Source organism: Salmo trutta, chromosome 25 (assembly GCF_901001165.1).
Source record: "Salmo trutta chromosome 25, fSalTru1.1, whole genome shotgun sequence".
NCBI lineage: Eukaryota > Metazoa > Chordata > Actinopteri > Salmoniformes > Salmonidae > Salmo > Salmo trutta.
This window is the reverse complement of record NC_042981.1, coordinates 42,342,257-42,358,074: the sequence shown is the minus strand read 5'-3', so window position 1 is coordinate 42,358,074 and position 15,818 is coordinate 42,342,257. Positions and strand designations below refer to the sequence as shown.

The 15,818-nt window shown below is 43.3% G+C and overlaps 1 protein-coding gene across 1 annotated transcript in view; it reads right to left on the bottom strand.

Moving 5' to 3' along the window:
* LOC115162587 (connector enhancer of kinase suppressor of ras 2) overlaps positions 1-15,818 on the bottom strand; it is an 88,305-nt gene that overhangs the window by 2,571 nt on the left and 69,916 nt on the right. Inside the window, exons 17-19 of the mRNA XM_029714039.1 lie at positions 6,806-6,879; positions 3,397-3,467; positions 2,867-3,008 (exon numbers count right to left, since the gene is read on the bottom strand). Of these exons, the coding sequence (XP_029569899.1) occupies positions 2,867-3,008; positions 3,397-3,467; positions 6,806-6,879 (287 nt within the window). The remainder of the gene's footprint in view (positions 1-2,866; positions 3,009-3,396; positions 3,468-6,805; positions 6,880-15,818) is intronic.

Below are 15,818 nucleotides of genomic sequence, written 5' to 3'. Positions count from 1 at the left end.
TAAATTAGCCTGGAGGCCCCACCAGCTCTACCTCCACTTCACTGATACTACACTCGAGTTCCCCCAATACTCTCCTAGCCTCTGAAGATGAGAGAGCTGAATACTGTTGACAGAAAAGCTGAATTTGGACTTTTCCCACATCCCACCATTGACTCAAAGACTCTGGTGAAATAGACAGCCGAGCCATGGTTATATGATGATCGGAAAACCCCACTGGGAGAATGGTAGCGCCCAACAGCCTATTGCTCTGATTCCTGGACATGTAAAAGCGATCAAGTCAGGCTGCACTCACCCTAGCCCCAAAAACCTTCACCCATGTATACTGGCTTGTGTTGGGATGTCTAGTTCTCCAAACATCCACTAGGTCAAACTGCTTAATGATGTCCCTTAACACCCCCACTGAGGCTGAAGGAGGCTCCACCCCATTTCTCTCTTTCGGAAAAGTTCCAGTCCCCGCCGACCACCAGCATCTCCTCAGGCGCTACCTGTGAGAGTTCCTGTCTAAGACACCCAAACAGACGCCCCCTCTCTCTCCCTGTGTTAAGTGCATACATATTAATAAGGACAAAACCCCTGTTGTTAATTTCTGCTTTTACTACAAGCAGTCTACCCCTACACACCTCCATTGGAGGAGCACATTTTCACAGCCAGACCCGGTGCAAAAAGGACTACCACCATTTGTTCCATGGCTCAGTACACTTGACCCTTTCCACCAGAGCCCCCCAATCGATTTCATTCACCACCTCACTATAAGTCTCCTGCAGAACCAACACTTGTACTTTTTTTTTGTTTTACATATTCACCCAACAGACTCCTCTTTCCCGCATCTGTGGTGCCATTTATATTGAGCGAGCCTACCCGAAGAGTCTCCATAAGAAGTGGGAGAAAAGCCAGCAAAGAAAGAGGCCAATAGCAAAGCTCAAAAAGCCCCGGTGCCAGAAAAAAACATTTATCTCAACAGCATCTAAAGGTAGACCCTTAAGCACGATTGTGACCCACTTCCTCAACCTAAAACGTTTCCTGGGTGAGAGGACACCACGCCCCTCATTTCTCATAGCGTGTTGTACTGATCTTACAAACTTTCCCGGATCGCAAAAAAAACTTCAAGATGAACCTTTTTCCCTTTAGTCTCATTCATGAACCTTGACAGTTCCTTCACTGTGTACTTTGACCCCTCTGCCTGAATGGCTGTCAACTCCGTACCCATTGAGGAGGAGTCTGAAAAGAAAGCCTCCTCTTCGTCCTCTTCATCAGACTCACCTTCTTCCTCCTCCTCCTCATCTCCCATCTTGACCACCTGCCCTTTCTCTCGTCGGGGCCTCCACCCCAGCACCAGGCAAAGGTTCCTTAGTGCCATTGACCACACCAGGGTCTCCACTCCCACCTTTCTTCTCCCCCTTTTTCCCTCTTCCGCTTGACACCCTCCTCCACCGCCCCTAGTCGCATGCCATTCCCCACTATACTCTCCTCATCCACTAGTATAACCTGACTAGGCCCAGCCTCATCTACACCACCATCCATAGCATGACTAGACCAAGCCTCAGATACACCACAATCTATAGCCTGACTAGACCCAGCCTCATCTACACCTCACCACAATCTATAGCATGACTAGGCCCAGCCTCTGCATCTCAAGGACCCATACATGTTGACCTCAATTTTCCCCACTGGCGCTTGTACACTCACCTCGTCTACGGCCTTTATGTGGGCACGCAAAGCTCTTATGCCCCCAAATCTCCACACTTAAAGCACCGCAGACTATCTGTGCTGGCAAACCCCGCGTAGAGCCCCTCTCCATGCCTCACTTTAAAATTCACATTTAACTGTTGCTAATTCTTATTCAGAAACATGAACACTTGCCTCCGGAACAAAACAGCATGCTTGACGGCATCTGCCTGAAAACCTGCCGACAGTACATGAAAACCGCTAGCAAACTTACCAAACCAACTCATCTTTTTCAGGATTAGATCATCTGTAATAAACATTAGCATATTCGCAACTACCCCCCTAGTCGAAGGAGTGAAATTGGCACCAACACATCCCTTACAAATATTCCACTAGCAATCAGCCTACCCACCAAATGTACTCTTTTCATGAACACAACCACAGCTTTGTTCATTCTGGATGCGGAATGTATAAATTCAGCTCCTACCTGTTCACCGACCGTGAGCAGAACCTTATCCACCTTAACTCCATCCTCAGGAACACACCTGATTCCAGGCCGTAATGACAGTGTCTCCTCCGTGCTAGGCCGCGAGGCCATCGCGCACACCACACCATTCAAAACCCCAGGAAACTAAAATTCCATCCTCTTCCTGCCTAACTTTGGGGGGGGGGGGAACTGTGGGTACGCTAAACTAACAGTGTGTTAACCCTCCACCATATATATATATATATATATATATATATATACAAACTATTTTTTTTTTTTAAGAAATGACCATGGAAAGAATCAAGAAAATAAGGAAGGACAGAACCCTCCACACCACCTGTCAACTACAAAACACTCCTAGCATGCACTGAGCATGAGAGAATATGTTGTTGTAATTCACTTTTGGCATTGTATTTTTTCATGCTTTCGACGCCAATACAACTTATTGAGAAGGAGGGGGGGGCTGATTAGATATCATGACACAAAGGAGCCAGACAAATAAACACATTCTAGAATCGCTGGTGGCACAATTTGAAGACACTGGGGAGAGACAGGCAGACAACAGCCATGATGAAGCTGGCGAAGCCCCCAGAACATTGGTGCCATCTGGTAGAAATTAAACCGGATCCATCAATGGAACCCCCTATAGGCCAATACGACTCTCTTATTCCACTTTGTGGTGAAACAGAAGTGCTGCACTCTACCATACAGTACCTGGGCTTCTGCTGCGCCCTGTGGGTGGACCAGGAACGTGCATCTTGTCCTTCTTATCTTTGTCCTTGCCCCTGTCCTTGCCCTTGTCCTTTCCCTTGTCCTTGTCCTTCCTGGCCCGAGGCAGTGTGTTGGACAGAGTTTTCTGGTGTCCATCAAACACAACACATTAGATTTAAATGGAACATCACTTGATTTTTTTTTATGAGTGGATGTAGGGAAGGACGGAGAGAGAGGTAGAGAGGTGGGAAAGGGTTAGAGGGAGCGAGAGAGGGAGAGAGAACGAGAGCAGAAACAGACATTCCTAGAGCCAAGAGTTCTTCCTGAGCATGTCATCTGGCGAGAAAAAACTGAGTCGGTTAAGAACAAATTGTTATTTTACCGGTACGATGATGGCCTGGCAAGTAACAAGAGACAAGCGCAGCAATAAACAATCAAATAAAAAAAAGAATAGTACAGTGCAGAATAAGACTGACATCAAAACACAAAAAGACAGAAACAATGCATGTGTTTGTGTGTGTGGTTCTCCTCACCGTGTAGATCTTATGTCTGTGTGGAGAAGGAGAAGACCCCTCATCTTCTGACTCTGTCTCACTGTAACACTCTGTCCACAAAGACACAAATCAACCTTAGCATTATTATTTCCACTATGTCCACGTGGGTTCGATTCCCGCTGGGGACACCTATGCGGGAAACAATGTACGCACACACGACTGTTAGTGGCTTTGGATAAAAACTGTCAGCTAAATGGCATACATTATTATTAATATATACGGTGCATTCGGTAAGTATTCAGACCCCTTGACTTTTTCCACATTTTGTTATGTTACTGCCATACTCTAAAATGGATTTGAAAAAATATATCGACACACAATACCCTATAATGACAAAGCAAAAACAGATTTTTAGAACATATTTCAAATGTACGTATTAAAAATGAAAAAAATGAAAATTCACAGTCTGCAAAGCTGTCAAGGCAAAGGGTGGCTACTTTGAAGAATCTCAAATATCAAATAAATGTAGATTTGTTTAACACTTTTGTTTAACCCTTTGACTGCTACTGTGTATATTATTTTTATTTCATATATGTATTATTTTTTTTATAACAGACAACGATGAGACAACCTATAGGGAGGAGGTCAGAGGGCTAGCAGTGTGGTGCCAGGACAACAACCTCTCCCTCAACGTTAGCAAGACAAAGGAGCTGATAGTGGACCACAGGAAATGAAGGGCCGAACACGCCCCCATTCACATCAACAGGGCTGTAGTAGAGCGGGTGTTCCTTGGTGTCCACATCACCAACAAACTATCATGGTCCAAACACACCAAGAAAGTCGTGAAGAGGGCACGACAACACTTTTTCCCCACACAGGAGACTGAAAAGATTTGGCATGGGTCCCTAGATCCTCAAACAGTTCTACAGCTGTACCATTGAGAGCATCATGGCCGGTTGCATCACCACCTGCTATGGCAACTGCTCGACATTCGACCGTAAGGCGCTACAGAGGGTAGTGCGTACAGCCCAGTACATCACTGGGGCCAAGCTTCCTGCCATCCAGGACCTATATACTAGGCAGTGTCAGAGGAAGGCCCAAAGTCAGTGACTGTTTTCTCTCTCCTACCGCACGGCAAGCGGTACCGGAGAACCAAGTCTAGGTCTAAAAGGCTCCTTAACAGGCTCCAAGCCACAAAGCTGCTGAACAATTAATCAAATGGCCACCCGGACTATTTGCATTGACACCCCACCCCACTTTGTTTTTACACTGCTGCTACTAACTGTTTATTATCTATGCATAGTCACTTTACCCCTACCTAAATGTAGAAATTACCTCGACTAACCTGTACCCCGGCACATTTACTCGGTACCAGGACCGATTGTTGTACCGTTATTGTCATTTTATTGTGTTAATAATAATAAAGTATTATTATTATTATTGCATTTTTCTACTTTAGTTTATTTAGTAAAAAGAAAACCAACAATGAAGTTTTAAAGAGTTAAGCGCTTGTAAGTAAACAGGTCTACACCTGTTGTATTCAGCACGTGACAAATAACATTTGATTATATATATATATATATATTCACATACATACACACAGCTGAACTCGGAAGTTTACATACACTTAGGTTGGAGTCATTACTCATTTTTCAACCACTCCACAAATATCTTGTTAACAAACTATAGTTTTGGCAAGTCGGTTAGCACATCTACTTTGTGCATGACACAAGTAATTTTTCCAACCATTGTTTACAGACAGATTATTTCACTTATAATTCACTGTATCACAATTCCAGTGGGTCAGAAGTTTACATACAGTAAGTTGACTGTGTCTTTAAACAGCTTGGAAAATTCCAGAAAATTATGTCATGGCTTTAGAAGCTTCTGATAGGCTAATTGACATCATTTGAGTCAATTGGAGATGTACCTGTGGATGTATTTCAAGGCCTACCTTCAAACTCAGTGTCTCTTGCTTGACATCATGGGAAAATCAAAAGAAATCAGCCAAACATTTGTAGACCTCCACAAGTCTGGTTCATCCTTGGGAGCAATTTCCAAACGCCTGAAGGTACCACGTTCATCTGTACAAACAATAGTACGCAAGTATAAACACCATGGGACCACGCAGCCGTCATACCACTCAGCAAGGAGATGCGTTGTCTCCTAGAGATTAACGTACTTTGGTGCATATCAATCCCAGAACAACAGCAAAGGACCTTGTGAAGATGCTGGAGGAAACCGGTACAAAAGTATCAATAGCCACAGTAAAACGTGTCCTATATCGACATAACCTGAAAGGCCACTCAGCAAGGAAGAAGCCACTGCTCCAAAACCGCCATAAAAAGCCAGACTACTGTTTGCAACTGCACATGGGGACAAAGATCATACTTTTTGGAGAAATGTCCTCTGCTCTGATGAAACAAAAATATAACTGTTTGGCCATAATGACCATCGTTATGTTTGGAAGAAAAAGGGGGAGGGTGGAAGCCGAAGAACACCATCCCAACCGTAAAGCATCATGTTGTGGGGGTGCTTTGCTGCAGGAGGGACTGGTGCACTTCACAAAATAGACGGCATCACGATGAAGGAAAATGATGTGGAAATATTGAAGCAACATCTCAAGACATCAGTCAAGAAGTTAAAGCTTGGTCGCAAATGGGTCTTCCAAACGGACAATGACCCTAAGCATACTTCCAAAGTTGTGGCAAAATGGCTTAAGGACAACAAAGTCAAGGTATTGGAGTGGCCATCACAAAGCCCTGACCTCAATCCTATAGAAAATTTGTGGACAGAACTGAAAAGGCGTGTGTGGGCAAGGAGGCCTACAAACCTGACTCAGTTACACCAGCTCTGTCAGAAGGAATGGGCCAAAATTCACCCAACTTATTGTGGGAAGCTTGTGGAAGGCTACCGGTTGACCCGAGTTAAACAATTTAAAGGCAATGCTACCAAATACTAATTGACTGTATGTAAACTTCTGACCCATTGGGAATCTGATGAAATAAATAAAAGCTGAAATAAATCATTCTCTCTACTATTATTCTGACATTTCACATTCTTAAAATAAAGTGATGATCCTAACTGACCTAATTCAGGGAATTGTTACTAGGATTCAATGTCAGGAATTGTGAAAAACTGAGTTTAAATGTATTTGGCTTAGGTGTATGTAAACTTCCGACTTCAACTGTATCTAATCTATCTACATATATATAAATAACTCTTTTTTAAAAAACACATTAGTTTGGTTACCCAGACACAGATAAGCAAAATCATGCACAATGGAGAATCTCCATTTAAACTAGTCCAGTAGTAGGCTGGGAAACCAGCCTCTAATGTATTTTTTGATTTGGCTACTGTCAGGGACAACTGTAAGATGGAAAAGGGTGACAAAACACATATCTTCATCCAATCAAAATCTCAAGATTTCACGTAAAGCTTCTCCTACCCTCTTCGCTGTCCGGTGGCCCTTTGTGGAACTTCTTGTGTTTTTGGATGGCTGAAATCAGACAGTTGATCCACCTGCAGAGGAAGAGACAGCATTCACTCCAGGGCTTGTATTCATATTAGCTATTAGGAGTACTGATCTAGATGGAAATGTCAAATACTTTATTATCTAAATGCTGTGTGTGTGTGTGGCCGGCGGAGAGAAAGGAAATGGTGCAGTTTGAGGCCAAGTGGTGTAGAGTGATGCGGTGCTGGAGATGGGGGTGTGAGCAGATGCGTATGGGCAGGGTTGATGTTGTGTATGCTTGAGTGTGTCTGTATGTTGTCGTTTGTACAGTTGAAGGCGGAGGTTTCCATAGACCTTAGCCAAATAAATTTTAACTCAGTTTTTCACAGTTCCTAACATTTAATCCTAGAAAAATGCCCTGTCTTAGGTCAGTTAGGATCACCACTTTATCTTAAGAATGTGAAATGTCAGAGTAATAGTAGAGAATGATTTATTTCAGCTTTTATTTATTTCATCAGATTCCCAATGGGTCACAAGTTTACATACAGTCAATTAGTATTTGGTAGCATTGCCTTTAAATTGTTTAACTTGGGTCAATCGTTTCAGGTAGCCTTCCACAAGCTTCCCACAATAAGTTGGTTGAATTTTGGCCCATTCCTCCTGACAGAGCTGGTATAACTGAGTCAGGTTTCTAGGCCTCCTTGCCCGCACACGCCTTTTCAGTTCTGCCCACAAATTTTCTATAGGATTGAGGTCAGGGCTTTGTGATGGGCACTCCAATACCTTGACTTTGTTGTCCTTAAGCCATTTTGCCACAACTTTGGAAGCATGCTTGGGGTCATTGTCCATTTGGAAGACCTATCTGCGACCAAGCTTTAACTTCCTTACGGATGTCTTGAGATGTTGCTTCAATATATCCACATCATTTTCCTCCCTCATGATACCATCTATTTTGAGAAGTACACCAGTCCCTCCTGCAGCAAAGCACCCCCACAACATGATGCTGCCACCCCCGTCCTTCACGGTTGGGATGGTGTTCTTCGGTTTGCAAGCCTCCCCCTTTTTACTCCAAACATAACGATGGTCATTATGGCCAAATAGTTATATTTTTGTTTCATCAGAGCAGAGGACATTTCTCCAAAAAGTATGATCTTTGTCCCCATGTGCAGTTGCAAACCGTAGTCTGGCTTTTTTATGGCGGTTTTGGAGCGGTGGCTTCTTCCTTGCTGAGCGGCCTTTCAGGTTATGTCGATATAGGACTCGTTTTACTGTGGATATAGATACTTTTGTACCCGTTTCCTCCAGCATCTTCACAAGGTCCTTTGCTGTTGTTCTGGGATTGATTTGCACTTTTCGCACCAAAGTACGTTCATCTCTAGGAGACAACGCATCTCCTTCCTGAGTGGTATGCCGGCTACGTGGTCCCATGGTGTTTATACTTGCGTACTATTGTTTGTACAGATGAACGTGGTAGCTTCAGGCGTTTGGAAATTGCTCCCAAGGATGAACCAGACTTGTAGAGGTCTATGATTTTTTGGCTGAGGTCTTGGCTGATTTCTCCATGATGTCAATAAAAGAGGGACTGAGTTTGAAGGTAGGCCTTGAAATACATCCACAGGTATACCTCCAATTGACTCAAATTATGTCAATTAGCCTATCAGAAGCTTCTAAAGCCATGACATCATTTTCTGGAATTTTCCAAGCTGTTTAAAAGGCACAGTCAACTTACTGTAGGTAAACTTCTGACCCACTGGAATTGTGATACAGTGAATTATAAGTGAAATAATCTGCCTGTAAACAATGGTTGGAAAAATGACTTGTGTCATGCACAAAGTAGATGTCCTAACCGACTTGCCAGAACTATAGTTTGTTAACAAGAAATTTGTGGAGTGGTTGAAAAACGAGTTTTAATGACTCCAACCTAAGTGTATGTAAACTTCCGACTTCAACTGTATTTGGATGTTTTGTATTGTAAAAAAAAAATGAAGAGGAGCTTTTTAGATCATATTGAATATGAATACACAGACAGGGGGAAGCTGATCCTAGATCGGCACTCCTACTTTGAGACGCTTTATAAATACGGACCGGGCCATCAAGCAGCTATTAGCACGCATTAGAAACGAGGAGAAAACACTGGACGGAAGAGTTCCGAAAAATACCACATTTTGATCGAATGCCTGTGAGGCTAAGCAGGCTACTGGGAAAACATTGTTTTTATGTACAGTTATGCACTTTGAATTTCCTCCAAGCAACCAACTACCCCACTGGGATCATTTCAGAAAAGAAAATTCAGCTTATGCCCACAAGTCTTTACTTTAAACTGGAACAAAAAAAACCTATGTAATTCTCTGCCTATTTCTGTAGTACTAACAAACCACTAGAAGGTGGCAGCAAAGACTATTGTATATGCTCAGAAGTCAGTACTCATATCTCGCTTTACCTTACCTGCCTGTGATCAAACTATGTGTGGTCTGTGCGGGAGAGATAAAGGCTCTGCTTTAAGCGTGTGCTTGTGTGCGTGAGAGAGCGATAGCACCAGACCGTGGCAGAGACAGGGATAACAGCTGTATAATGTTTCAGAGCAAGACTTAGTGAGTGGGATAGAGAGATTCAATCTATTGTTGATTCTGTCACACAGCAGTGATTATAGGGGAGTTGAAGTGGAATCAAACAACCCATACCATCATAATGTTCCAGTTTGTTCAATAAAACCTAATGTGACATACAGGGCTGTTACGGTGACCGTATTACCGCCACACCGGCAGTCAAGAGTCATGACAGCAGTCAAATTCCATGTTACCGTTTAGTCACGGTAATTAGACTTCTCCAAGCTCTGATGCTGCTGATGGTCATTAGTATCCTACCAAACTTGCTAACTGCCTGGTACTCAGCACTCTATTGTCCCTCTAATCACTCTGACATCAATGCAAATGTAATCAAAAATCTAATCAAAATCATGAGTGCCCATGAGCTAATGTTGAGCAATATTTCTACAGGCTATGCAATTGCATGAGAAAACAAAGTTTAGAATTGGCCTCTAGCTTTCTACAGGCTAGGCCTACTAAAAAAAAGAAAAGTCCTCTCACTGTCAACTGCATTTATTTTCAGCAAACTTAACATGTGTAAATATTTGTATGAACATAACACGATTCAACAACTGAGACAAACTGAACAAGTTACACAGACGTGTGATTAACAGAAATGGAATAATGTGTCCCTGAACAAAGGGGGGGGGGGGGGTCAAAATCAAAAGTAACAGTCAGTATCTGGTGTGGCCACCAGCTGCATTAAGTACTGCAGTGCATCTCCTCCACATGGACTGTACCAGATTTGCCCATTCTTGCTGTGAGATGCCCAGACATTTCTGGGGGGAATGGCCCTAGCCCTCACCCTCCGATCCAACAGGTCCCAGACGTGCTCAATGGGATTGAGATCCGGGCTCTCCTAGCTGGCCATGGCAGAACACTGACATTCCATATGTGTTATTTCATAGTTTTGATGTCTTCACTACTATTCTACAATGTAGAAAATAGTAAAAATAAAGAAAAATCCTGGAATGAGTAGGTGTGTCCAAACTTTTGACTGGTACTGTATATTATTTAGTGTAAAGACAACATTAAATACAACATTAAGTTAAGAAGTCTGATGGGTGACAATATTAGCCTATCACTTGTGAAAGGTAAGAAACAATGCATACCTTCTTTTTGCGACTTTTTTAAGTCATAGTCGCACACCTCATGTATCCAAGCCCACAAGCCTATACGTTTTGTATCACAACTAAAGTGGACAAATAACTTCTTAAAATTAAGCACATTAATCCGCTTTATAACCGGTGTAGAGCCTGGCGTGCGGCAGGTAGCCTGGCGGGTAGGAGCGTTGGACCAGTAACCGAAAGGTTGCGGGATCGAATCCCCGAGCTGACAAGGTAAAAATCTGTTGTTCTGCCCCTGAGCAAGGCAGTTAACCCACTGTTCCCTGGGTGCCGAAGATGTGGATGTCGATTAAGGCAACCCTCCGCACCTCTCTGATTCAGAGGGGGTTGGGTTAAATGCAGAAGACACATTTCAGTTGAATGCATTCAGTTGTACAACTGACAAGGTATCCCCCTTTCCCTAACTGGCATACATAGGCTGCGAGTTTGAGGAAGATCATTTCCACCATAACAATGCACCTTTATAATAAAGCATTACATGAATAATCACATTCGCCATCAATTGAGAACAGTGTCTTCTCACTAATTGATTGCATTTTGGAACATTCGCTCTTATAGCCTACTGCCATGTGCACATTCAAAATGTTAAGCTAAATGATCAGCCTCATTGCTTTTAAAAGGTTTTTTTGATGCGAGTGGTTTTATTAATTTGGGATCTATCGCATCCTACAATTGTCCCAGAGTATGTTTGGAAAATGTATTTATTGCACAGAAGAACAAGTTGACCAATAGAATAGGTAAACTTTTGTAATATGGGGGATAGTAGATTGACAAAGGCTAGTACTATTGCTGTTCGTTAGGCCTACTCATCTTGTTGGCTGACGTAAAGTAGGCAACACGGACTGTTAAAACATCTTTAGAATGCGCCTCGGAATTCGATAAGAGGGACGCGCGCGGTTGCGTCCCGGATGTGTCCGTCTTCATTCACTAGTAGCCTACTTCTTAGCTGAAACGCCTGTGAGAAGGACCCGATCACATGACGGGCATTGGCTACATCAGAGAGCCATGTAAGTGAGAGGTGCTTCAGAGCACGGCAGCCGGGAGAAGGGAATTATAATTAGCCTATTATATTCAGCCCAAGGGCAAAATGGCCACTTTGGCCGCAAAAAGGCATGGATTTTTTAGGGGGCATTACGGCCACACAAGGGGGATGCCACCAAGAGTGTGTGCAGCTTGCGACTTTTTTCAAATCATCAGAGTCCCATCATGCAGCCTTAAAATATATTAAACATCAAAACATATGGCCCGACATTTGTATCACAACTAAAGTTGCATAAATAACTATAAATGAAGCATATAGGGGGACCAGTTTCTTTGTTAACCGAAAATATCCTCTCTTTTATTAAGCCATGATCAATTGTATTCTTCATACTATAAAAAAATTAAAATAATGTCACGGAATTCTAAGCAAATCTTGTCTGCTAAATGAACCAGTGTAGCCCACAGCCATATGGCATAGCCATATCAGGGCCTAACATAAGGACAACTCAGAGTATGCTATTCTGTTCTTGTGAAGTGTGTTTCTCATCTCATATGTATATACTGTATTCTATTCTACTGTATTTTAGTCAATGCCACTCCGACATTACTCGATCTAATATTTATATATTTCTTAATTCCATTATTTTAATTTTAGATTTGTGTGTACTGTTGTGAATTATTAGATCCTACCGCACTGTTGGAGCCTTCCCTGTGGCTCAGTTGGTAGAGCATGGTGTGTGCAACGCCAGGGTTGTGGGTTCGATTCCCACGGGGGCCAGTACAATTTTTTTTTGCATGAAATGAAAATGAAATGTATGTATTCACTACTGTAAGTCGCTCTGGATAAGAGCGTCTGCTAAATTACTAAAATGTAAAAAAATGTAAAAATGGAGCTAGGAACACAAGCATTTCGCTACACCCGCAATAACATCTGCTAAATATGTGTATGTGACCAATAAAATGTGATTTCATTTGAAATATAGACTACATTTGCTTCATATCATGTTTCCTTAGAACTGTCTAAAATAAATAATGGTTTTATTTGACTTTTTAAAATGGAGATGTTCCAAAGGTCTGCATCAGTGGCTTGTAGGCTATGTGTGGAAGCCAGGAGATGCTAAACATGTTTATGCTAATTAACGGTCAATTACCGTGTGAAACCTGCAGTTATTTGCTTGACAATCACCGGCTCCACAGTCCTCGTGACATATCCAGTGAGCACAAGATGTTGAAATACCTCTTTCTTGTGCTCATAGGGTAGCCTCTCTCTTTATCTTTATGGCCTAGTCCCTGATATGTGTGTGCCACGTGACAATGACAGAAATGGAGTTGGAAAGAAAGCACAAACAGATCTGGGACAAGGCTAACGTGGTCAGCCACCAGGGGAGACTCGTCGAGGCATGGTGACAGACCGAGTATACATTTTTTTTTATTTTAATTTTATTTCACCTTTATTTAACCAGGTAGGCTAGTTGAGAACAAGTTCTCATTTAGAACTGGGACCTGGCCAAGATAAAGCAAAGCAGTGTGACACAGACAACAACACAGAGTTACACATGGAGTAAACCGTGAACAAGGCAATAACACAATAAACAAGTCAATGACACAGTAGGAAAAAAGAAAGTCTATATACAGTGTGTGCAAAAGGAGGAGGTAGGCAATAAATAGGCCATAGGAGCGAATAATTACAATTTAGCAGATTAACACGAGTGATAAATGAGCAAGTAGAAATACTGGTGTGCAAAAGAGCAGAAAAGTAAATAAAATAAAAACTGTATGGGAATGAGGTAGGTAGATTGGGTGGGCAATTTACAGATGGACTATGTACAACTGCAGTGATCGGTTAGTAGCTCAGGTAGCTGATGTTTAAAGTTGGTGAGGGAAATAAAAGTCTCCAACTTCAGCGATTTTTGCAATTTGTTCCAGTCACTGGCAGCAGAGAACTGGAAGGAAAGGCGGCCAAATTAGGTGTTGGCTTTGGGGAGGATCAGTGAGATATACCTGCTGGAACGTGTGCTACGGGTGGGTGTTGTTATCGTGACCAGTGAACTGAGATAAGGCGGAGCTTTACCTAGCATAGACTTATAGATGACCTGGAGCCAGTGGGTCTGGCGACGAACATGTAGCGAGGGCCAGCCGACTAGAGCATACAGGTCGCAGTGGTGGGTGGTATAAGGTGATTTGGTAACAAACCGGATGGCACTGTGATAGCAAACTGGATGCAGTCTGAGTAGAGTAATGGAAGCTATTTTGTAGATGACATCGCCGAAGTCGAGGATCGGTAGGATAGTCAGTTTTACGAGGGTAAGTTCTGCGTAGAGGTGGATCAGGGAATCGCCCGCAGCAAGAGCAACATCATTGATATATACAGAGAAAAGAGTTGACCCGAGAATTGAACCCTGTGGTACCCCCATAGAGACTGCCAGAGGTCCGGACAACATGCCCTCCGATTTGACACACTGAACTCTATCAGAGAAGTAGTTGGTGAACCAGGCGAGGCAGTCATTAGAAAAACCAAGGCTATTGAGTCTGCCAATAAGAATACATCAATTGATTGACAGAGTCGAAAGCCTTGGCCAGGTTGATGAAGACGGCTGCACAGTACTGTCTTTTATCGATGGCGGTTATGATATCGTTTAGAACCTTGAGCGTGGCTGAGGTGCACCCGTGACCGGCTCAGAAACCGGATTGCACAGCGGAGAAGGTACGGTGGGATTTGAAATGGTCAGTGATCTGTTTATTAACTTGGCTTTCGAAGACTTTAGATAGGCAGGGCAGGATGGAAATAGGTCTGTCACAGTTTGGGACTAGGGTGTCACCCCCTTTGAAGAGGGGGATGACCGCGGCAGCTTTGCAATCTTTAGGGATCTCGGACGATATGAAAGAGAGGTTGAATAGGCTGGTAATAGGGGTTGCAACAATGGCGGCGGATAGTTTTTGAAAGAGAGGGTCCAGATTGTCTAGCCCAGCTGATTTGTACGGGTCCAGGTTTTGCAGCTCTTTCAGAACATCTGCTATCTGATTTGGGGTGAAGGAGAAGCTGGGGGGCTTGGGTGAGTAGCTGCGGGGGGGGGGGGGGGGGGGGGGGGGGGGCGGATGCTTATTGAAATTGCTTATTGAAATTTTAGATTATCATGGATTTATCGGTGGTGACCGTGTTACCTAGCCTCAGTGCAGTGGGCAGCTGGGAGGAGGTGCTCTTGTTCTCCATGGACTTTACAGTGTCCCAAAACTTTTTGGAGTTAGAGCTACAGGATGCAAATTTCTGCTTGAAAAAGCTAGCCTTTGCTTTCCTGACTGACTGCGTGTATTGGTTCCTGACTTCCCTGAACAGTTGCATATCAAGGGGACTTTTTGAAGCTAAAGTAGTGCGTCACAGAATGTTTTTGTGCTGGTCAAAGGCAGTCAGATCTGGAGTGAACCAAGGGTTCTTGGTTCACCATCTGTTCTTAGTTCTGCATTTTTTGAACGGGGCATGCTTATCTAAGATGCATCACGAGGCGATGGCTCCCTCTGCTGGACGTGCCAGGTCTCAACGGGCTCTCCGGCCAGAACTAATTGGGGCTGATTGTGGTTGGTGAGTAATCAAGGGCTGATTGCTCACCAGCTGGACAGGTCCCATAAAGCTGCCAGAAGAGCAGCACACGGGAGGAGGGACTGGGGGAAGAAAGGTTACTCCCTATATAGTTGGGGGAGGTTCCAGAGGTAAAAGGAGGGAGTTCAGTTTTTGTTCCCCACAGGATACAGCAAGACCTGGAGCCCAGAAGACGGTATCCCGGAGGGAGTCTCATGGGGGAAAAGACCTTTTCTTTTGGTTTGTTGTTCAAATAAACACCCTTGAAACCGAGCTAATCCTACTCTGTCCGTGTCTGATCTGTGTAAACGTTTTGACCAAACCCCCTGGTCTGCCACACCTATAAGACAAACAACCTTGCCTGACCGACCAACCAATATCACCCATTCTTTGCCTAAAAAACTACTGAATCAGAAGACGTCTCTTTAGCCATGCTACATCGTTTCAATGCAACGCATTTGAATAATAAGTGTATGCAAATCAAATCACTGGGACATTTTTATCATCGTTTCTATGGGGACTCCTCAGTTGTAGGCTTGGAAGGTATACCATATACCGGGGTATTTGGAAGTAGCCACGGCATGCTTTTTCAATACCATGAATTGCATTGAAAGCATTTTATTTTTATAAATAATGAATATTTATTGCTACTTTTTAAGTAAATACCTGCAGTCAACTTGTGCAATATGTTAGGAGATAAAGCATTTCACCTGTCACATTAATTTTTATTATTTCACCCG